At 50.4% G+C, this 24,550-nt stretch overlaps 1 protein-coding gene across 1 annotated transcript; it reads right to left on the minus strand.

The window, feature by feature from the left end:
* cemip2 (cell migration inducing hyaluronidase 2) lies at window positions 1-24,550 on the minus strand. Its single transcript, XM_084457283.1, has 24 exons — window positions 24,445-24,550; window positions 22,517-22,865; window positions 22,149-22,289; window positions 21,416-21,983; window positions 17,202-17,371; window positions 16,387-16,575; window positions 15,076-15,245; window positions 13,076-13,288; window positions 12,198-12,403; window positions 11,368-11,437; window positions 10,464-10,592; window positions 9,709-9,797; window positions 8,875-9,006; window positions 8,584-8,619; window positions 8,245-8,400; window positions 6,654-6,831; window positions 5,525-5,740; window positions 5,082-5,293; window positions 4,620-4,802; window positions 1,717-1,936; window positions 1,229-1,330; window positions 975-1,120; window positions 757-863; window positions 1-227 (listed from the first exon to the last, which is right to left on the minus strand). The coding sequence occupies exons 2-24, from the start codon at window positions 22,842-22,844 to the stop codon at window positions 13-15; spliced, it is 4,176 nt and encodes a 1,391-aa protein (XP_084313409.1). The 5' UTR covers window positions 22,845-22,865; window positions 24,445-24,550; the 3' UTR covers window positions 1-12.

A 24,550-nucleotide genomic window follows, 5' to 3' on the forward strand; every position in this document is an offset into this window, starting at 1 on the left:
GCTGGCTGTGTTTCACATGGGTCCCTGTGGTGCGGTGGCTGTCCTGAGGAGCTCCAGGTCCTTGCGTGTGCGTGTCGCAGGCTGGGGGGGGCAGCCGTAGGCCTCCAGCCCCAGGGGGAGGTAGCGCTCCTGCAGTCCCACGCCGCCCTCCTCACCCTGGCTGGACAGCAGAGAGGCCCACGGGGCCGGGGCAGAGCCACCCTGGAGGCCCCAAAACACCAGGGTGTCTGTGGAGGGAGGGGCCGGCAGGGAGCACAGGGGAGAGAGGGAAGGATGAAGAGAAAGACATAGAGAGGGAGGGACAGAGAGAGAGAGAGGGAAAAGGAGAGAAAGAGAGATTTACTTTTTAGATGAATATTCCCTTTCTGTTTTTTTCTGCCGTGTCATGTTCAATGTCATGAAATTGCCGGAAAAGGGTGAAAATTAGCTTGTCTGGCCGGGTGTCATGGAAACCAGTGAAAATGTTAGGGTGGTTACTTCTTTATATCTGTTACTTATTCATTCTCTCTTCAAAATCGGTGTCAACTAATTTGGAACTATGTTTGGGCGCTGCAAAATCGCTGTTGCATGTTGTTCTGTCCATTTATGCTGGAACTTCAACACGTGTCATAGCATCGCACTGGAAAAAGAGTGGAATTTGTAATAATTGCTGTAGAGACACAGAGAAAAGTGAACAGAGAGGTAAATCCCCCAACAACCAGACCTGGTTTACAGAACTGGAACCTGCCAGGGGAACCGGTTGAGTGTGACACCTACCTTTTCTCTGCAGATCAGCAGGCTTGGCCAGTCCTAGAGGGACCAGAAACGGTGCGACACTGGCCAGGCCTTCGGGTTGACCTCGCGACCCCAGCAGCACTATTGATCTGGTCATGAGTGGAGACATTCTAAATTCAGGCACCGTGGGCCACCGATCAAGCTCTCACCCCAACCACCATTCAAACCCTTCCCCCTTAGTCTAAACCCCTTCCACTGACCTCTTTGGTATTCCAGTTTTCAAATACTGCACCATTTTGGCATCCATTTTGGAGAAGGAAGATTTCTTGGTGACTTTTCCCGAGCAGGCGTCCACAGTGACCAGGAAAAAGCCCGTCTGGGAGAAGGAGAAGTTCTCTTCATTCACCTGGGGAGCACACGACAGGGAGGAGCATTACATGAAGGCTCTCTACAGGCCCTGTTCTATTGTGCCGAGAAAGCATCTGGCTCCACAGTCCTAGAGGGCCGTACTCACAGTGATGAAGGACTGTATGTCTCCAGCCTGCTGCTCCTGGCTGCTGAGGGACTTGATCTGGGTCTGGAGGTAGGAGTTCCACGGGTCGCTGGAGAACACCAGCTAGTGGAGAGAACACACACACGCACACACACACACACACACACACACACACACACACACACACACACACACACACACACACACACACACACACACACACACACACACACACACACACACACACACACACACACACACACACACACACACACACACACAGATTAGAACCACTCCTTAATGTTACAACAGCTAAATGTTACATGATATAACCTCACTGTCATAACCTCACTGTCAATCAAGCTGAACTACAGGCTGACAACATTCTATGCTGAAATGAAAATGGATGATCATGCTGTGATAGAACCCAGTTGTAGAAGAGACTTGGCTCAGATCCGCTGGCCATGTCTGCCTGTGGTCAAACACAGTGTGGTGTGGCGTGTGCTGACCTGAGAGGCCCCACAGTCCTTGCAGGTCTGGATGTTGAGCTTGGGCATGGGGACCACGGCAGAGGGGGTTTTGGCATATTTGGGATAGGCCTTGGCTGTGCAGTTGCAAATGGGCCGGGAGGAGGTGGTGGCCATCACCTTGACCCTCTCACAGCCCTTCACAGAGCAGTAGCTGTGGCCCTCACGGCCCTGCCTCGCCCTCAGGTACAGCCACAACAACCTGGGGAGAGGGGGCGGGGGGGCGGTTATTCATTAGTCGATATTTCATTATCATTGTTATTATCCGTTACTATAAAGAGGCGAATGGACTAACCGGCAAACGACTGCCAGGTGTGATTCACCACCTAGCCACCAGAGGGTGCTGTACCTGCCACCACGTCACACATGTCATCATCGATAATAGACATGGAACTGACTCATGAGGGTGGACATTGTGGATAAATAAACAGGATAATGGGGAAGAAAGTCTCCAGTCTGTTAGTCAAGTGTATCTAAAATAGTCTCTCTATGTTCAGAACTAATTAAGAGCACATTCTGAGAAACCAGCCCAGTTTTCTAGACGATTGATTAGATGCTGTAGTCAATTGTGTCAAATTCAGCACTTGAGTCTAAAATCATTGACAATTTTAGCTACAGCGCTCTGTACTGTGATTCGATTAAACCTGACTGGAAATTCTCTAAGAATGGTGAATCTCTAAGAGTACATGTGTAAAGCGTTCATGAGAAAATTAGCTTTAAAGCCCTACAGTATATTAACATTAGCAATTAGCTTCCTGCCAAAATGGTCAAATTTTGAATGCCTGTAATTTCCTTGTTTTTGAGATATCTGCAAAGGCTTCGACAGGGTGCAACATGGTACTGCACTCTTCGTGTTAAAGTGAGTTCAGGTCCCTAGATTATTGTTGTACAAAATGATAAGCACTTGAACTTTGTTTATTTTTTAATGCCAGTTCCTTCACCATCTTGGATTGGATTTCTTTGTTGTGAACACCCTATAGGGTGACATGCACCCTGAACATATGTGTTTATGTGAAGAAACCTTTTCAACTTGCAGCCAAATCCATCATGGGGGAGATTATGGGTCCAAATCGGCAAAGATGTTCCCCATGAGGAATGACGTGTTCTAAGTTTCATACATTTTCCTCCAACGGTGTGGAAATGCCAGCTTTGTTTTCTAAATTGCTTATTATAGCGCCACATAGGATCAAATCGTGGTGCTACTTTCTGGCCTAGTAACTCATGGTCTGTAGTTTGGGCCTGTTTTTTTTGGTCCAGGACTTCAAGATTTATTCAAGCATTTCAAGTAAAATGTGAAAGAAAGTTCAGGAAGAAATACTGATGGTTGCTTAGGTGGTCTGTATAGAGTTAAGATAAGCACATCTGATTCAGATTTGAGCCAGATGGCAAGATATTCAAAGGATAAAAATGTACCTAAATCAATCTCACTATAACTGAACTGATTGGAGAAGTTGCAGCTATACCACCCCCTCTTTTGACCTGTCTTACCAATTGAAATAACTTGTAGTTACTGTAGGTGGACAAGCTTCAACAAGAGTTGCAGTGCCATCACTCTTTGGCCAGGTTTCCACAAGAAACAAAGAGACATTTCTTTTCAGAGAAAAAAAATCATAAACACTGATTAAAAAACTATTATCTGTGAGCGATCTTGCATCTAAAAGTCCATATTGCCGGTCATGTTTAACTTTTGTATGAATCAAGGTTTTTACAACAGTAGATTACTGTGGTTGCAACCAGCATTAGGCCTAGGCCAACATATTTTTTCCCTCGCACTCTGCTACTGTATTACTGTAATCGTTGATTCTAAGTTCATACATTGTCAGTGTTGTCTGCACTGTCACTGTTCTTGTATTTTTCAGTACCCTGCCACTGAATTGCTGTATATGTTGTTGTTTGTAAGCAGGGCACATCTGTAAAAGAGACCTGGTCTCAGTATGTCCTGTCTAAATAAAGGCTTCTATCTATCTACTGTATCTTTTCTGTACAGTAACAATAGATGGAATGAAAGATAAAGGCAAGGCATCAGCATGGAGTACAGTGTTGGTAAAGGAGTGTTCAGCAGGACCCAGGGAGAGATGCTCATTATCATGGACAAGAGTAGCTTCAAGAGCAGGGTCGTGATGAGGTGAATATCATTCAGAATTCAAAGCGATACACTGTATGTAGTTTTGAGCCACTAGTTTAATGGAGACTATACAGATGGCTGAGACGCTCAGGGCTTTTTGAAGGAGAGGGAATGGGGCCAAAAAAAAACGCAGGTTTTGCCCAGGCTCTGGATTCTGGATGCCAAGCAATCTATTTGATCGATTTTGACAGTTTGACTGATTGTCCATAACGTCATTGGTGCCCATGTGAACAATGAATTAGTGTGTGAGCGGAGGGATGGAGGCTGTAGGTTTAGGGAAGGTGGAAGCTAAGCTACATAGCTTGAAGATGCTCCACTGTTAGCAATGCTACTCAGAAAAGCCAACGCAGTATACCACCACCATGGAGACCTGTGTAACGGCAGGGGCCTTTGTGAATTAACCATTTACAGTTTAGTTTAGTTGACTATTAGCTACGATACATTATGGTGCTATAGTAATTAGAAAAGTTCTCATGTCTGTCAAAATGCATTTTCATGTACTCCCTTACACTTTGTAATATTGCTAAGGCTTAGCTTATTAGCTTATTAACAGGCACAGGGACTAGTTGATCTAATTTAGATTTAGATTTTTGTCTATTCATGTTGAATTTAATTGAGAGAGAGCGAGGGAGAGAGAGAGAGAGAGAGAGAATGAGAAGGCGTGAGAGGCTGACCATAAATTCTACCACAAAAAAACACTGTGGATGGATGATGTCAACGGAGGACTTAGCAGCACCATGTGGTTCTAGCATGGCCTCACCCAACGCTGCGGTCAAAGTAGTACTTCCTCTCCAGAGGTCTCTTCTCCAGGTCAACCAGGGAGCTCACGGTGCCGTAGTCGGTGATGTCATCAAAGGTGTTGCTCTGCCGGTCATTGATGTCGGCCATGATCTGGAAGGTGGTGTCTGCTGGGTAACACAGTCCCACCAGGACCCAGTCGCCTCTGGGGAAAACACACACACACACACACACACACACACACACACACACACACACACACACACACACACACACACACACACACACACACACACACACACACACACACACACACACACACACACACACACACACACACACACACACACGGCAGGGTTCAGAGTAGGTCTTAGTGTAGCAGGGGAAGAAACTAACAAACGCACACAAAAAAGCACACGCGCACACGCACGCACGCACACACACACACACACACACACGCGCTCTTAGTGCACTGTCCACTCACTGGTTGAAGTTGATGAGGGAGAGGACTATCTCTCTGGGAGCCGGGCCGTCCCAGTGCAGAGTGTAGCTCTTGCTCATCATCAGGATGGGCTGGTACTGCTGGGACAGCGCCCCCTGGCTGTTGATACCCCGCAGCAGCAGGGGGGCAGCAGGGTACTCGTCCCTATTGATGGACAGGCTGAGGCTGGGGGCCCCCAGGGTCTGGATGTAGACCTGGGGAGGAGGGAGGGGGGTCAAATAGAGGAGAGGACTAATGAATATGTATCAATCAGACATGTAACAGATCAGACAAGCACACCGTCAGTATCATGTAGTACCCCCTCCCCCCCTTCCACACACACACACACACACACACACACACACACACACACACACACACAACACACACACACACACACACACACACACCACACACACACACACACACACACACCCTTTCCTCACCTGAGAGTAGGCCCCGCTGCAGATCACCCCGTTCCACAGCGAGACGTTGGCGCAGCCGGGGTGGCGGATCAGGTAGTTGTCGGCCCGGCCCACGTACGCGTCGCGGTACCCCGTCACGGACCCGTCCACGTCGTGGAAGATGGAGTTTTTATCCCCGTCTAAATCGTTCTCCTCGAACCACTGGCCCGGTCGGCCGAAGAACGCCCTCAGACCCACCTGGCGGAGGAGAGGACGCGGGTGTGAGAGACGGCGCGTCGGTCGGACACGCCTTGGCCTCACAACCGGTCATCGATGCCCGTGCTATCTGCCGTCTAGAACTGCTGCAACGTTGCACTTGTCGTACGTGCGGTTCTTCAGTCTGATCTGGCTTCTGGCCACCATAGATATATCTGCGCTGTGCTGCTGTTCCTGTCACAGCTGAACATGACCGAGGTGTCGTTAGAGATTGGCTAAAGCACATGCAGATCTGCCGTTAGTCTAGTTCTACTCTTCGGTTCAACGTCAGCATGTGAGTACAGGCACCAGCAATATGTGTGTTTCTTTTCTCTGACACTAGAGGGCGCCCAAGCGCCAAATGAGCTCTATGAGGCTCCAGAGCCCCCTGCATGGGGTCCCTCCACCCCCAGCTCCAGTAAGTGCCAGCTCAGTAACTCTGCTCCTCACTGCTGAGATCGGGGCCAGAGAGGGAGCGACTAACAGATGGGAACAGTTCAGAGAGGAAACAGACACAGGCACACGCACACACACACACACACACGCACACACACACACAAATGCAGAGGGAGCTGGGAAACAATCTGTTGCTGCAGTGAAAAACAAAGCTGTCAACATAAGCACAAATGGCACCGGAACCAAACGATATCCGTTTGAGGTGAACAGGACGACGTGTCAAACGCAGACGCCTCAGATAGTTGGACTCGTCATTTGGAAGGAAGGGAGGGAAGCCGACAGACAGGTAACTGTTTCAGGAGAGTTTTAGACGGGTCGTTCGCTTCTTTTGAATCAAGGGAGGAAGAAAGACACAGAAAGAAAGCTTAAAGATAAGAAACTGGTGAGATCTCGGAAGTCTTAATCCCATTTGAGAAGGGAGCGGGCTGTGCTCCGGTGTTGCATCGTCAGGAGTGCTCACCGTGGGGTGGAAGTTGAGCTGGGACAAGTTGTTGCGCGGGGTGAGCTGCCAGGTGTTCTTCAGGCTGAAGCCCACGGCGCTGGTGAAACGTTCCGCCGTGGGAACGTAGCTCCGGAATGTGCTCCGGGTCAGCCGCACCGGGCCGTCGTAGATCTGGAACCCTCGGATGGGGAACGTCCTGGGGAACAGGAGCACATTTAGGGGGGGGTCAACTTCACTGGAAACACTACTGACTGTTACTAGTATTACTCAAGGCTGTCACACATGAAGGAGTTTGAAAGGGTTTACAGAGCTTCAAATAAAACTTCAGCTTTTTATTAGTTCCTGGAACAATTTTTGACTTTGTTAGGAACGTTGAGGCCTCCAGAGACTTCATTGTCTTAATGCTCCATTTACAGTATAATAGTATGCATTTATGGCACTGCTGTTACCATCGCATAGCTTTCCCAGGAAACCAACTAGTCTAACTAGAGACAGAACGTGACGCAAGAACATCTGTGGTATGGTAGAGAAACCATACCACAGTGACCACAAACCCACAGCAGTAACTCTTCTCAGGAAATGTGTGAAATGGCACACTCAGCTGAACAAGTTTCAGTGGTGACAGAGAGGGGACTTTGGAGTGCCTGAGAGCAGGCAGCAATTAGCCGTCCTCACGACAAGGGACAGCCTCCGCAGAGGGCGAGGATGGGTAGGAGGCTCAGAGAGGTCAGAGTGCGTGAGCGGAAGCAGGAAGAGAAAACCGTCATGGGACCTTAAATCTGAAAAAATATGAATGGTAGTGAACGGCGTGAGAAGAATAATCCCTTGATCCCGATTGAATTGTGCCATGACCATCACATGATGTTTGTCGATTTAAAACATAAACCTTACTAATCTCGGTTAACTCGCAAGTTAGCTAATATTACACTTAATTATACACTCGTTTAACACTCGCCAAATCCTTGTAAAGCCGATCTCGCATGCCAGCTCTTACAGAACTGACTAACTCTCCCTTCGCATTCCTGCAGCTCTCAACATGGCCAGACTAATACTGATTTTCACCTCTTTTAATACTCATTCTGGAATAACTGCTTTATACTATTACGACAAACTGCGACTTTCTTGACTTATTATGTTTTAAATTGACAAACATCATATGTGATGGTCATGGCACAATTCAAACGGGATCAAGAAATTCTTTCTTTATCACCATTGACTACCGTACATGTTTTTTTCCAAATTAAGGTCCCATGGGACGGCTCTTCCTGCTTCCGCTTGGGCTCTCAGTAAAGCCCTCCACTCTGTCCTGGTACGACAGCCGCTCTCCCCCTCAGCCGGCTGGCTGCAGATAGCTGGTGCAGAGTCAGCTGACTGAGTAATTGGTTATGTGGAAACTCTGGATTACTTCCTTTCACAAGATCACAAACACCTGCTAACCCCAACCAGCCCAGTCTTTTTCTCTCTCTCTCTCTGTCTCACATTCTCTCTCTCTCTCCCTCTCTCCCTGCCTCCCTCCCTCTCTCTCTCTCTCTCTCCCTTCCTCCCTCTCTCTCCTTCTCTCCATTCCTCCCTCTCTCTCTCTCTCTCATTTCCTCTCCCCCTCCCTCACCTGTTCCGGGGCAGTGTTCTCATCTTGCCGTCCACGCCTCCCATGCCCCAGTATTTGTTCTGTCCACCGTTGCTGCCCCGGTTCCGGCTCTCGCCCACAAACAGGGACTCGGTCACCTCCTGGCTGGAGCCCTCGTCCTTCGGGTAGCTGCCGTCACTGCCAGGGTGAGAGGATGAGAGAGGGGGGGGGGGGCGGCTTTTTAGACACCTCGCGCGTGTACGTCATCTCCAGGAACGCTTAGAATGGACAGGATGTGGTGTTGTGCGGCGAGAGCAATGAAACGAACGCGGCGAAGCGCAAAGAAGGGGCAGACGCCCACGGTGAGTCGATAGCACGCACCTTGCGAAGGACAGTCCGACGCCATTGTCTGCAAACCTGCAACCGATGAAAGCGAGCGTGTCAGAGAGATGGACTGTGTCTCGCGGCAGGCGAATGAGTCAATATTCAACGCGCTGAACAGCCAAGGCATGAGTCATACTGAATACAAACTACATTCATCTCTATGGTATGAACATCAAACACTGCTCCAGTGCCCCAGAAAAAACAGAGAATACGCTCATCCGTGAGTAACCATGACAATCCCCACTCCCGAGGGCTCACGTGATGACCTCACGGCCCTCGCCCGCTCACCCAGAGTTCTGGATGATGATGTCACCGCCTCGTATCCAGGCTCCCAGGTCGTTGTTCTTGAAGGAGATGAGTGTGTGGATGAGCGCAGCGACCCGAGGGCGCGTTGGGTCGGCGTTCTGGTGCGGACGGAACCTGAGCCGGGGGGAGGAAGTTGGGACCTGAATAAGAGCCAATGATTGAACACAAGCCTACTTATGGCTTCCTTCTCCCTCTCTCGGCCGCGCACACACGCACGCACGCACACACACACACGCATTGCACAAGTTAAGCTCTTTCTCTCACACACACAGCCATCACTTTCAAATATTGTACCCATAAACAAACACAGACACACACACACACACACACACACACTGACGCGCAACCACAAAATGGATACGTGCGGCACACAGTGCTCTCCTACACGCCACCACGGCATGAACACAGGCACACAAACACACACACACACGCGTGCGTGTGGGTGGGTAGTGGTTTCGGAGGCGGTCTAAATCTTTTTTCCATCCGTCCCAGGCTTGTATTCGGAGAGAGAGTTGCAGAGTGGAAACTCTATCTGTGGAAGCTTGTTTTCTCTGTAAACAGAGACCCTTCGCACCAGTCCAGCACAGACCAGGCCATCCAGCCGGACCCAGCTGCTCCAGCTACCACAGACTGGCCCCCGTGTGATGACTCCAGGATGCACCAATACTAGACCTTCTCCAACTGTAACACCCAGTCCTGTTCAAATCACACATCCTCTGAAAAGCCCATATCGTCTGTATGCATTCAAATTCGCACGCAAACTGGACAAACAAATCTCAGACGCGCGCACACACACACACACACACACACACACACCTGGCATTGTTGTCCAGACACAGGTATTCCCGGGGGTCTGCGGCGCTGGCGTTGGTGGTCTTCACACCTTTATCAATGAACAGGCCGGCCTGTGAGGGAAACGGCAGTACTGTGATGTGGCTGTGACTGCGTTACTCCCTACACATGCACACATGCACGTACGTGCGCGCACACACTTGCACGCAAACACACACATATATGCCCTCACACATACACACACGCGTACGCTCGCATGCATGCACACACACACACACACACACACACAGGTGAGGGAACTGTCAGATATTTGTGTGTGTGTGTGTAGGAAGTAATGCAGTGTGACAGGTATATGAATCGGGTATGGTCTTAAGTCTTTCTATGAGAGAGACTCTTGTGGTCAGAGTGGACAAAGACCTTACAGTTCACCTGACCTACTTCCACTATTGACAGAGCTCTATTGTGTGTGCGCTTGTGTGTGTGTGTGTAAGTGTGTGTGTGAGAGAGAGAGAGAGAGAGAGAGAGAGAGAGAGTGTGTCTACATGTACATGTACAGTATTGGCGTGTGTATTTGTGAGCAAGCGTGCATGTGTATCTACTGTAAAAAATAAAAAAGGTTTCACACTCTGAACTGGTTTTACACGCTCGGGACAATCAACAACAACTACCGTGCGAGGCTGTTGAATATGACGGACAGCCGCGCACGTCTGTGTGTGTGTTTGTGTGTGTGTGTTTGTGTGTATGTGTGTGTTTGTTTGTGTGTGTGTGTTTGTGTCTACCTTGAAGTTGGAGTGGACGCGGTTGTTGTAGAAGATCCCCAGGGGGGTGAGCTCTGCCCTGGTCTCAGGGACCAGCCCGTGAGAGTCTCCCGTGGAGGAACTGTGGAACACGTACCATATCCCAGCATCCTACGGGAGACAGACGCAGAGACAGACAGACAGACAGACAGAGAGAGAGAGAGAGGGAGGGAGGGAGGGAGGGGGAGAGGGGGAGAGAGAGAGAGAGAGAGAGAGAGAGAGAGAGAGAGAGAGAGTGCAATTACATCACATACCGAGTTGGACAACAAGGTTTTGGGCGACAATGAACCTGAAAATCCTCGGCGTAATCATCACTACTACCACAGGGCTTGTCGAACCTCGCCTCCGCACGCACAAGGTCCTAGATTCAGGTCAACATTATTATTATTGAACTGTAGTATATTAATATAGGCTTTACTTGTCTAGAGTATGCTATATTATATTATTCACATGTATATTATATTGTTTAGTCAGGAACCTGGGAGAAGGATCAAGAATTCCAATGTACTTGTACTTATACAGTACTTGTTGCATATGGCACATAAAATCTCTTGAACATCTATCTCTGTTGTCCCCCGCTTCACCCTGGAACCGCCCTTACAGCGGGGATCTGCTGCGTGTTTATCTAGTGGAGAACCGGGATGAGGGAAGGGAGGAACCTGCTGGGAACATCGCCGTGGAACCGTTTGATCCCCTCATTTCCTCACACGGGCCCCAGACTCACGGCGGGGGATGTCTTGCTTATTGGTTAAAAACGACTGTACCTTCATAACGAGCGCATGAACCCCAGACAACAACAACGATGAGATGAAACCCTGCCCTGCCGTGTGTGGATATCCCTTCAGTTACCCAGAAGCCTCTCTGGGGGGGATATTACAGGACTTACCTGAGAACCGGCAGCAGCGTTGCTTATGAGGTTATTGTTGGGGTTAGCGATCCAGAACGTAGATACTGCCCTGTAACACACGCACGCGCACGCACGCACACACACACACGCAGGAGAGGGCATTAGGAGGGCTCCAGGCGTATCTGATATTTAGTATGTCTGTGAATGTAATATGAAGTGGGAACAGAACACTGGCTCCTGTTATCCTGGATGATTTATTTCTCCAACATAAACGCTCTGCTAGGACAGGGCTGCCAATGCACACACACAGGGAAACACACGCAAACACACACACACGCACGAGAGCGTGCACACACAAACACGCACACACGCACAACACACGCACACACACACACACACACGCGCGCACACAACACACACAACGCACACACAGGCGCTCACACACAGCCCTAGGAAAGCGGAGCCCCGCTGCTGCTGCTGCCCTAACAGACCCTCTTTTCAACCTCCTCCTGCAACACAAACACACCCCATGTGGCGAGGCGGCTGTTATTGCAGGCACACGACCGCCGCCGCCTGTCTCGCTGCAGCTGTCTGGCGCGGGACACGGGACTCCCCCGCCCCGCCCCGCCCCCCACCCCGCCCCCGCACCCGCCCCCCCCCCCCCCCCTAGCTAGCCCGGCCACGGCGGCCAGCGACTCAGAGGCCCCGGACAGGCGTCCGCGAAATCCGCTCTTAGCGCTTCATCAGTCCATTACCACTCTGTTCCTGGCTCGGATCTGCGTTCTCGCACCCCCCGCCCCTCGACTGACGTACTCTGTCCCTCCCGCCCGGGGCGGGCGTGCCTCCCCTGTCCTCGGCGCGTCCCTTACTTGCACTCGGTGCTGGGCGAGGGGGCGTAGTTCTTGAACACGCGGTCCCTGATGCCGGCGCACATGGTCTCGTTGCGGTCGGTGGGCAGCAGGGTTCCGGGTCGGGTCACCAGGCCCAGGTTGTGGTAGAAGGTGTTCCTCTGCTCGATGCCGTCCTCCAGGAAGAAGCAGTGGCCCAGTGTGTCGTAGCCCACCGTGTCCTTCACCTGGGGTTGGGAGAAGGGACGGCGTTAGGGGGAACGTGTTAGGAGTGTTAGGGGCGGGGGTGTTCTACTCCGACCCAGGGGAGCCACAGGGCTGACGCTTCCTTGTTCCTTTCTCTGAACCAACTAGGGGTCAATTATTCTGACTTTCTTAGAGAGCTTTGTCTAACATTAGTCACTGCTATCGAAGTGACTGAGCTAAAGCAGGAAAGCAGTGGAACAATGTAATCATCTGAACGTCATTGTATTTCTCGAATGCACTAAAGATGGATGTGTTTTTATTGTGAACCTCAACGGCAGAAGATGACCGGTCACGGGTTTGACCTCAAAGAGCATTGTCAGGATAACACAAACACCGAAACACACCTACGCCCAAGATACGGCTTGTTTATGTAAGAGAATTGGAAGGTTGCCTGGTGTGATTTGAGTTTTGTAAGACTGTAAATAAAGTGGATGGAGGAGACATAGATCACAGCAGCCGCGCTGAGACAGGACAAGGCAGAGAGAAGCAGAGGGTGAGATGGATGAAACATGTTAAAAACACAGAAAGAGAAACAGGGGATATTGCAGCAAAATAGTGATTTAATGACCTTCGTCAGATGGTATTACAGTAATAAACCAGAGTTAAACACACACACACGCACGCGCGCACACACACACACACCCCTGGCTCACCAGCAGGCCGTTGGTGGCGTGGACAGTGAGGCAGCGCGAGAAGGAGTGGTGGATGGAGAGTCCGTCTACGTAGGTGGGCTCCCGGTAGCCCCCCTGGCGGTCCACGTCCCCGCAGCGGTGGAAGTGGAGGGGGTAGCGGCCCAGAATCCTCTGCTGCCCCAGGTTCCTCAGCTCCACCTGAGACAGGTGCACCGCAGAAAAGTTCCCAAACACCTGGAGTCAGAGACGGAGAGAGATGGAGAGAGAGAGAGAGACGGAGAGAGATGGAGAGAGAGAGAGAGAGAGAGAGAGATGGAGAGAGAGATGGAGAGAGAGAGAGACGGAGAGAGATGGAGAGGGAGAGAGAGACAGAGAGAGAGGGAGAGAGAGATGGGGAGAGAGAGAGAAACGGAGAGAGAGGGAGAGAGAGACGGAGAGAGATGGAGAGACGGAGAGAGAGGGAGAGAGAGATGGGGAGAGAAAGAGATGGAAAGAGAGAGAGATGGAGAGAGAGATGGGGAGAGAGAGAGAGATGGAGAGAGAAAGAGAGATGGAGAGAGAGAGATGGGGAGAAAAAGAGAGATGGAGAGAGAGAGATAGAGATGGGGAGAGAAAGTGAGATGGAGAAAGAGAGAGATGGAGAGAGAGAAGGAGACAGAGAGGAGAGAGAAGGAGAGAGAGGGAGAAAAAGACAGACAGAGAGACAGATGGACAGAGAGAAAGAGAAAGACAGAGAGAGAGAAAGATAAAAGACAGAGAGAATTTGAATAATGTATCTGCTCTCCTTTTATGCGCAACACCTTGGCAATGTTGTACTCAATATTCAAGCCAATAAAGCATATTGAATTGAATTGAGACAGACAAAGCACGGTTTTCCTTCCAGCAGTAGGATACCGTATGTCACGTTTGCCACATTAAAAAATTGTGTTGCAAACACTAAATTAATCTGCAGGGGAAAACCCCAAACAGTCATTTATGAACTCAGACCCTTAGGATCAACCACACAAACTCGGCAGGCTCTCTAGGAGGTCCTCATGACTACAGCCCACTCCCTCCTGTCTGGTTTGCATTAAGAAGGCATTGGCCAATCTCTCCAGCTAACTGTAACTCACTCCCTCATCGAACACACACACACACACACACACACACACACACACACACACACACACACACACACACACACTTGAACACAGCTCTCCTCTAACTGAAGAGCAACAAGGACATTTTTCCATTTACCAAGGCTTACGCAAGGCTGGAGGAATGTTATTATGCATGTACCAGTCCACAGAATGGGTATATCAATTTAAGTACATAATACATTGATGTATCAAGAGACAAAAGGGTTGGGTGTGTAAGAGGGTGTGATCCACACCGTATCCGTATCCACACACACACACACACAAGCTTGGTGGGTGTATTTGTTCTTGGTTGCTGTTTACATATATCACATTAAGTATGGGTGTGGGTTGATTGATTTTGGCTAAGCTATAAAGGAACAAAGTGCTTTACTGAATACAAATATAGCCTACATAATGTAGATGAATATTACTAAATATATAGTGCAGATGAATATTGCTGCCTTTTTGTCGTTCTTTCTTTCCCTCTCTCTCTCTCTCTCTTTCTCCCTTTCTTTCTTTCGCTCTCTCTCTCTCTCTCTCTTTCTTTCTTTCGCTCTCTCTCTATTTCTCAGAGCTGTGTGTAGCCTGGTGGTGTGAGCACATGTGTGAATACTGAATACACTCTCTCATTCATGGCCAGCAGAATGGTCTAGTGATCCTTCACCATAGCAATATGGATATCCTTAGCTTGATTACCTTAGGTGCTATGGCATTCAATAACACACACACACACACACACACACACACACACACACACACACACACACACACACACACACACACACACACACTCAGTCAGTACTGCACACACAGACATGTAGCATAGTCTAAACACACACACACATGCCATAGCCATGTAAAAGATACACATACCTGGATATACACACAAACACACACACACACCTTGATGTGTCCGCCGAAGGTGTCGTGGCTGAAGAACTGGCACCAGTTGTTTCCATAGCAGGAGTTTTCCATCTCTCCATAGATGAGGATGTTCCTGGTGAGCAGCCCCACCTCGGCACGCATGTCCACCCCCTCCACGATCTCCCCCATGTGGGCAAACTGGGGCCTCCCTGAGGGGGACGATGACACACACTGTTCCTGAGGGGGTCATCACCACTATGGCCTTGACTGTAAATGGTAAATGGACTGCACTTATATAGCGCTTTTCCACCTTAGCGGCACTCAAAGCGCTTTACAATGGCCTCTCATTCACCCATTCACACACACATTCATACACCAATGGCGGTAGCTGCCATGCAAGGTGCTAACCTGCTCATTAGGAGCAATTTGGGGTTAGGTGTCTTGCTCAAGGACACTTCGACATGTGGACAGTCGGAGCCGGGATTCGAACCACTGACCCTTCGATCACTGAACGACCCGCTCTACCAACTGAGCTACAGCCACCCCGTATACATACCGACTGTATGTATGTAGCACTGCCAGTCTCACACACACGCACACGCACACGCGCACACACACACACACACACACACACACACACACACACACACACACACACACACACACACACACACACACACGGGCACGTACACACGAGCAGGTGCACTTTTGCGACGGAAAAGCATTAAAAATGCAACTCTCGTAAAAGATTGAGAGGACTTCCCCTGTCCGCTCTTTCCTGGCTACTAGCGCGCGCAGGAAGCGTGCTTCACCTAGCCTTGCCACACAGGAAGGGAGGTGGCGCGGACCGCAGCGGAAGCCCAGAACTGTGGGGCTGACAGACCTGAAACCACTCCGCTATGTAAGCCAGCCTGCTGCTGATGTTTAAACACCACTAGAAAGAGCTGCGTAGGACATAAACAATCAATGATGATCAATTAATGTGCTTCTTAGGGAATAATAAGTTACAGTAAAACCATTTGTTTGTTAATATGTTCTCCTACTGCCTCTCTAACAAAGTCTTGTTTCTTTGACCGATCAGCAAATGCGGGGATGACATGCGGCAGTTTTTCCTGGGAACTAGCCGGTCAGATTGTTGTGTCTGTGTGCTCTGCCGCTCCTGTCTGTGGAACAGTCTGCTCTGTAACTTGACCCCAGCGCTACTGCCTGGCACCGTTTATAAACAGAGCTGCTACAGTATCACTACTCCTCATGGCTAAGGGCCTATAAATACGTTTCTCATCCTCCTACCTTTATACCATATATCCCAACACAGCGCACACACACACACACACACATGCACGCACACACCTTGAATTCGGACTTGTCTGCTGGTGCACTGGCTGCAGGGCAGGATGGTAAACTCCTCAGCCTGGTGCATTGAGTAGTCAGTACTGGCAACCACGATCTGGTCTCCAGGTTGCCAGGTTTGAACATCATCCTGCAGGTTGAGTACAACCTGATCCACAGCATCCACCTGGAACCCCGAGATGGGAAAACCTGAAAAAGAAGGGATCTCTTTAGGTCTAGCAGCAATCAATGGCATTCAGTTTTCTCAGCTGGCCTGTACAGGATGTGGGCATGGCTGTATGAGGATCTCACAAAACTGATGCCTCGCCCAGAATGCCACCCCCCCCCACACACACACACACACACACACACACACACCTGGGGAGCAGTCGTTTGTCCTGGTGACAGAGCTATAATAACTGGGCTGCCCACACACGCTCAGGAATGTCTTTGATATCCTGACAGGCCTATAAACCAGCAGCTAACCAGCAGACCAGTAGCCCGGAGCCGCTAACCCTCACCCGCTACTGGCCAGAGAAGGCCGTCTGCCTGCCTGCATCGCAACACCTGCATGGATGTCCTTATATGGTGGTAACCCCTAACAACTTCCTGTCCGATCTGTCCAATGACTGTCCAACAATTACAATGAACACGGACGGGGGGAGAGATCAGAAACCGAAACGAATAAGACCGAACCACAAATCACATCACAGCAGCGCACAGTAGTCAAAGCCGAGCATTATGCGGTTCCAGACGATCATTACGTGGTCATGTCTGGTCATTATGTCGGCCAGTCGGCCGGTGCAGGAGTGATGAATGTGTGTGCGGCGCCCCACCGTTTCTCCACTCGCTGTAGGCGCTGACGGAGAAGGCCACCCCGTCCACCGTGGTGTAGTTGCGCCGGGCCAGGGCCCTGCCTCCCGTGTCATGGTTCTCATGCTCCCTGACCTCCTCCGAGCAGGACGTGTTCCCGCCTCCGATCACAGAGACCAGGGCCCAGGCCTGCCTGGTGTGGGTAAGGGGGGGGCAAGAGAGCGAGAGAGAAAGGGGAGGGGGGGTGGGGGAGAGAGAGAGAGGTGGGGGGGGGTTGGCAGCGACACAGGGACAGCAGCAAGGGAGGGAGACAAAGAGAGAAGAAGAATGAGACTTCGAGAGACCCCAGCGACAGAGGACCCCTCAGTCTGAGGACTGAGGTCATCGTGTCGTCGTCCGACGGGGGAGAGAGGGGGCGGGCGCGGAGCCACGGTGGGAATATCTCCACGGCTACCAGACCGGTGGCGGTTCACCATTCGCTCATCATTCACACGTCGACACGCCGGCTCGTAGCTCATCACTGGCCACCCACTGACCTGGTCCCTCCCAGCACCGCCTGCCTGGCTGGCTCAGAGCTCTGTTTACTCCTGGGCAGGGACTGGGAGCCAAACCGGCCGTGACGCCCTTCGTTCCACACATTCCAGCTTTCCACACGCAGAAAGAGAGAGCAGATTGACGAGCTTTTATAGCCTAATTCAGAAGTTGCTACTGCTGCAGCTAATTATGTTATGCGCTCCCTTGCCGTACTAACAACAATATGACTGCTGGTATACTCACTGCTGTGGAATGTCCTCAGGAAGTGGTACAACTCCAACTGCTCGATGTCAGACTGTATAACGTTATACTGTACAATAATTATATTGTACAATAAACACGGCCATAGCAGCTGGTATCGCTTGCAAATAAGAGCAAAGTCAAAACTATATCCACAGGACGCTCGTGTCATTCCTTACGTGATATTTTACAGATGTGAGGGTTGGTCAAGGAAAGGGTGCGACCTATATTGGATTTAATTGTACAGTACGTGTGTGTGCGTGTGTGTGTGTGCTCACGTGCCCTTGTGTATGTGTGTGTGTGTGTGTGTGTGTGTGTGTGTGTGTGTGTGTGGCAGAGCTAGAATAAGAAACCGAGGGAAGGAGAGAGCTAGGGGAGGAGAGAGGAAAGGGTGAGAACTGCGACCGCGGTTGTGGAGCAGCAGAGTGAGGTTTACAAGAGGGGTGAGGTTGTGGCGTTAAGAGTGTGGGGGCATTATATTTATAGAGATTTATCTACTTCCACAGTACATCAGAGAACCCTTTTGACAGGCTTACAGCCTCTCCTGCCCTTGGACAGAGTGCCCTTTTGAGGCACTTTCTTTTCATTTCACATCTATACAACCTTTCAGACTGTATAACCTTTAGAAAACGTTTACTTAACCTTATTGGCCAGATATTGGCTCTGTATCTGAGGAGACGACATAGTGACGCCTGGAACTCGGCACAGCATTGAATTCCACTTGAATGAGCATCAAGAGGAATCGTCAAACCTCTTTCTTCATAGAGCTAGTCCAAATATGACACAAGCAGGGGTCCAACACAAGAGAATCCAAAAGATCTGCCATCTACCCCCCTGGAACACAAACAGGAACCATCTGTGGAAGCACCCCAGCCCCGCCATTAGCTGTGTGATGGAGTGTGTGTGTGTGTGTATACGCATGTATGCCAGCGAGAAAAAGCCTGAAGTCTTGAGTGTTTTGTTTTCGGCTCACTCTCTCATCATGTCCTCGAGAGCCAGACATGCGTCATTCTGCCTTTTAACAGGCTCTTTGTTTATCCTGGCAGCGTGGTGACCGGAGAGGTCAGCTCACCCGGGACTGGCGCTGCCCGGCCCAGTGCCCGGTCCCCTCAGATCCCACAGATCAATGCCAGAGGAGGGGAGAAAGGGGTCAGCAGGCACGAGCCAGGGGGGCACATGTCGTCTGATGTGTCTGACAGGAGGATAAGGTCACTTGTGTTCATTCTATAAGGGGGAGAGAGAGAGAGAGAGAAAGAGAGAGAGACCGAGACAGAGACAGAGACAGAGACAGACAGAGAGAGAGAGAGAGAGAGAGAGCGAGATGGGGGGTTGGGTGTTTGTGTGTGTGAGTTCACTGAGAGAGTGTGTTGCAAGTGTAGTGTAGTGCTGCAAGTACAGTAGAATGTGTATGTGTGTGTAGTGTACAGTATGACAGTTCCTATGGCTTTTCTCTGGTGGAGTGCTGCTGTCCTTGCTTCTCTTCCCCCAACCGAACTGAACACTGAGTATCACCTGCAGTGACCCAACAGTCTCCTCCACCACGGGTCCGCCAGTAGCAGTAGGGGCAGGAGTTTTCAACCGGGAAACATTCAAGATAAACACCCAGAATTTCCACTGAGCCAGGCAAAATGTCTGTTTTGAATGTTCTGTATTATACTGTATGTACAGTACTGTATGTGGTCATTCGGGTCCCTATCAATTGTCTACTGCACAGAAGTATGTCTGTATTGCAATAATAATTCCTGTAAACTTTCCAGGGGACCTCAGGGGACCCCTGCATGATTTCAGTTTCCGTTCTAGGACGGACCTCTGAGCGGAGGAGAAGAGGCCTGATTCAGCTCATTTTACACAAATCCTGGAAACGTTCTCCGTGCACCCGCGTACTTCCTGTCCTGGAGGAAAGCGAACATCGGAAAACAGGCGGAGGGAGGAGTGCGGCGGAATTCCTCGTGACAGAGCAGCAGACAAAGAGTCGGGAGGAGATGCAAAAGTGCTGCTATAGTGAGCGTGGATCTAAACAGAATCAGGAGAAAGGGAGATCTAAATGCAGATATGTAATAAGAACTTCCTGAATGGGTTTTTCCACAGAACTAAAGTTTTTCAAAGCTAGTTTTTCCAACAAGTTTGACACTGCCCCCACCCCTATGAGTTTAGAATGCCTCTGCCCCTGCCCCCCTCCACCACTCCCTACCCCCACCAGACCATTCAACTCAGAGAGCCAGGTAAGGCGGGAACTTCAAAGGCTACGAATCAACAAGGCCTCTGGCCCAGAGGGAATTAGCTCCAGGGTGCTGACGTGGGTGCTGGCGAGTGTGTGGGACAAATGGCGGGCGTGTTCCAACACCTATTCCGAGGCTGAAGAAGATGCCAGTGCTGTGGAAGACCTGCATCGTTCCAGTGGCCAAAAAAGCACATCCCAGCGTCCTCAATGACCACAGGCCAGTGGCACTGAAGTCACATGTCATGAAGATATTCGAGAGACTGGTTCTGAAGCACCTGAGGCCCATGGTAGGCAACCTCCTGGACCCCCTGCAGTTTGCGTACCAGGCCCAAAACAGTGTGGACGATGCCATCATCTACCTACTCCACAAAGCCTACTCATACCTGGAAGGGCAAGGAATTAATGTAAGAGTCAAGTTCGCTTTGACTTTTCCAGTGCATTCAACACCATCCTGCTCCTCCAGCTCCCAGAAAAGCTCCCAGCAATGCGGGTAGACCACGACATGGTGGCCTGGATCACAGACTACCTCACCGGCAGGCTACAGTATGTCCGACTGCAGGGCTGTGGTGATAAGCAACACAGGCGCCCCCCAAGGAGCAGTTCTGTCAGCTTTCCTGTTCACGCTCTACACCTCCGACTTCAGCCACGACTCTGGAGCGTGCCACCACCAGATGTTCTCGGATGTGGGCTGCATCAGGGCAGACGATGAGGAGGAGTATAGGGATGTGATCAGGAGATTCATTGAAATGTCTGAGGAGAACCAGTTCCAACTCAACATCAGCAAGACCAAGGAACTGGTGGTGGACTTCAGAAGGAACAAGATGCCCCCAACCTCCATCACCATCCAGTGTATTCTTTATTCTGCTGTACTTTTTTCCCCCACTGCTGCTGTATTTTACCACTGCTGAAACACCCAATTTCCCCCCACAGGGTTTATTAAAGTAAGTATCTTTCTATCTCTATCTCTGTGTGTCTGTCTAAACCTTTGATGGAGCACTTTGATGGATTATCCTTTATCATCTGTGCCATTACCTGTATTTAAGGTGTTATGAAGGATTGTGACTGTGCCATTACCTGTATTTCAAGTGTTATGAAGGATTGTGACTGTGCCATTACCTGTATTTTAGGTGTTATGAAGGATTGTGGCTGTGCCATTACCTGTATTTCAGGTGTTATGAAGGATTGTGACTGTGCCATTACCTGTATTTCAGGTGTTATGAAGGATTGTGACTGTGCCGTTACCTGTATTTGAGGTCGTGGACGTAGGTGCTCCCTAGCAGCTCCTGGATGGTTCTCTTGGTCTCATCCATGAGGCTCTTGACCGCCGAGTCCCCCACGGCCAGTGTGACGATGCGCCCCGCTGGCAGCGTCTTCAGCAGCTGGGTGAGGCGCCGGCTGTCGTTGCGAGAATCATGCGTGTCGTAGCGCTCGCAGAGCAGCATGGCCGCCGTGTCCTGGTCCACCACACGCAGGTTGATGCCACGGCTGAAGTTACGCTGGAACGAGTAGCCGCCGGTGGCGAGCCCCGAGGCGGGGACGCTGCGCGTCAGGAGGGTCCAGGACAGCCTCGGAGTCCCGTGGAGCTCCAGGGTTCCGCCCCCACGCACGCCGATGAACTTCCTGCCCAGGCCCGGAACCTCGGTGACCGCAGCCTCATCTGACCGGCCCACCAGGGCGATGGTGGCTCGGGAGCGGTAGGGGCATTTTGGCGCGCCGATGTGCAGGGCCCCCCCATCCTCGATGAGCACATGGCGCGTTCGCAGTGTTATGTTTTTGGAACCGTCTGCACTGTCGGCAAAGACCACACTGCCTGATGGGGGAGGGACAGAAACATGAAAACAATCATGCATGGTTGTGATGATAATTACTAAGTAATTAATATGTAATAATAATTATTATTATTATTATTATTATATATCTGCTTCATTGGCACATCCTCTTGACCAGTGGACCTGTCCTAGACTATGTATAGTACCTCCTGATTGGATGGTTAGGGAGAAGATGGTGGCAGAGGCATCCAATCGGAACAGGTCTCCCCTCCTGACAACCACAGCCCTCTCAGGGTGGTGACCTGGCTTCCAGCTGCTCAGGGAGGGGCTGTGATCTGGGCAGTTCTCTACAGACACAACCAATCACAGGAAGAGAATCTATATCAACAAACAACTGTGACACAGCAGAACAAACTGCTGCTCTCGGCCTTCCAGATCGTTCCTTGATCTCTTTCAGCTCCAGCAAAGACATGACTCATTATTGTAAACCTAAAGATCATAGGACATCTATTCATTCTTTCTCTCTCTCTTCTCTTTCTCTCTCTCTCTCACACACACACACACACACACTCACCATCCAGTACGTATCGACTGTTGAGGCGGACGGCGAGGATGAGCGTGACGAAAAACATTCCCATAGAGATGCCGAAGCAGATCAAGGTGTTCCTTCTCTTCCTCAGGCTCTGAGCGCGCTCCCTGCGCTGGTTCTCCTCTGACAAGTTGAAAGTGGGCCGGTGCTCCGGGGGCGGGCCCAGGGGCTTCAGCGGCGGAGGGGGAGGGGCTTTGGTGGGAGGCGGGGAGCGGACGGGGGCTACCCTGCCAGGGACGTATCCTGGGGACCGGTGGTTACCGTTGGGCGGGGCCACAAACACAGGGAGACGACTGGGGCCCGTCATCTGCATGGTACAACTGTCTGCTACCTACTGGAGACACAGAGAACGAAGCAGCGTCAGGAATCGGACAGAGGACAGATAGAGAGGGTGGCTGAGAGAGAAAGTAAGAAATGAGGCAAGAGGAGAATAAGAAAGAACAGGTTGTGAGTGAGGTGGTAAACCCAGGGAAACGGGCAGCCAGCCACCAAGGCTGAGCTGAAGCTGACAGCCAATTCAATTCCTCCTTCCTTCCAGGCCGTCCCTTGGGTTTGCTGTGCTTAAGAGTCGGTGACCTTGGCTGCCCTTGGCCAGGCGGGTGAAGGGGAGATTTGATGGATCTGCTGAGCCTTCTGACGCCGTGGTAGGGTGGGGGGGGGGGCCCACAGATGGCACCAATTACAGTTGTAGAGCAGGCAAAATGTCTGGCTCCCTACTCACGCGCGTGCACACGCGCACATACACACCAGAGGAAATGACACTGCAAAAAAAACCTCCATGCCCTTTACTTTAGAAGTCTCACTCCTGCAGAGTCAAGCTGATTCCTTTCACAGCGCATACTAACATCCAAGTATCATACACTGTGGATATACATTTGTTTGGATTAGATGTGCCGCTCTAATAGAACAGAGTCCTGTATTGGCACAGTAGTAAAATAAACCTGATCCAGCTGTGTCTCTAGAAGCTTCTATACGGCATGTATCCTGTGGGATAGCGGTTTGACCCGCTGACTCAGCAGAACCGAACAGGTTGAGTCAAGGGCGCTACAGGCAGAACCAACCACCAAACTCGGCCTTTCATTGACCCCCCCCCCCCCCACAGCCTCCCTCATCTGCCCTATTCAAGCCACACCAACCTGGTGCAAACAAACGTCTTCCCTCCCGACCTATCCCTCCTGCCCTATCCCGGGGAAAGCAGACTGCTGAACAGATCCATTTCACTCCAGTCCCCATACAGTATAACACGCCATGTCTTTGTCTACCTTCTCACTAAGGCAAAGGCTCATTCAGATCCCCCAAACAACATTACTCATTCATTGGAGCGTTGCCTTCAGGCCATCAGTAGGCTACAATATGTCACAAGATCAAAGTTCTGACAGCCGTGGACAGACATAACACACAAGAAGCATCTTGTCATCTGGCCCATGTTGTCATCTGGCCCATCTGCTGTCTCGCCTTCTTTGTGTAACAAATAGCCTAACTGAATTAAATTAGATTGTATCTTATATTAGGCTACATTAAAAGGACTAAATGCCGCCTATCTGACATGACGTTTGCATGACGGTTTTACGTTCAAAAACTTTTTTTTACAGCTATTACTGATTTGTTTCCATATAAAATGGTAATTTGCTTTAGAAATAGTGCCATAACATGCCAGTATGTGCCAGAGAGACACGTTGCATCACTGTTGTCTCTTCAAGACTGCAACTTGAGTAACTGTTGACAACATTAAAAGCGCTGCTTGAAACGTAAACTCTCAAACCTCAGCCTACTCAGTAACCTAGTTTATATCAATGTTTGAACAGCACAGATTATGTTTGAGTTCAATCAGCATCGTTCAATAGCCTACTACTTAATTATCACGCGGGATGTCAACGGAATCACAGTAGTAACGAGCGAGAAGCGTCTCTTACCTTTCACGACACTAGTCCGAGTCTCCTCTGGCCATTCGATCTCTGCCAAACCGCTAAGCTTTGCCCACAACACTAAAATGTTATAAAAATGATAACACAACCCGAC

This window comes from Borostomias antarcticus (assembly GCF_949987555.1).
Source record: "Borostomias antarcticus genome assembly, chromosome: 23".
Classification (NCBI taxonomy): domain Eukaryota; kingdom Metazoa; phylum Chordata; class Actinopteri; order Stomiiformes; family Stomiidae; genus Borostomias; species Borostomias antarcticus.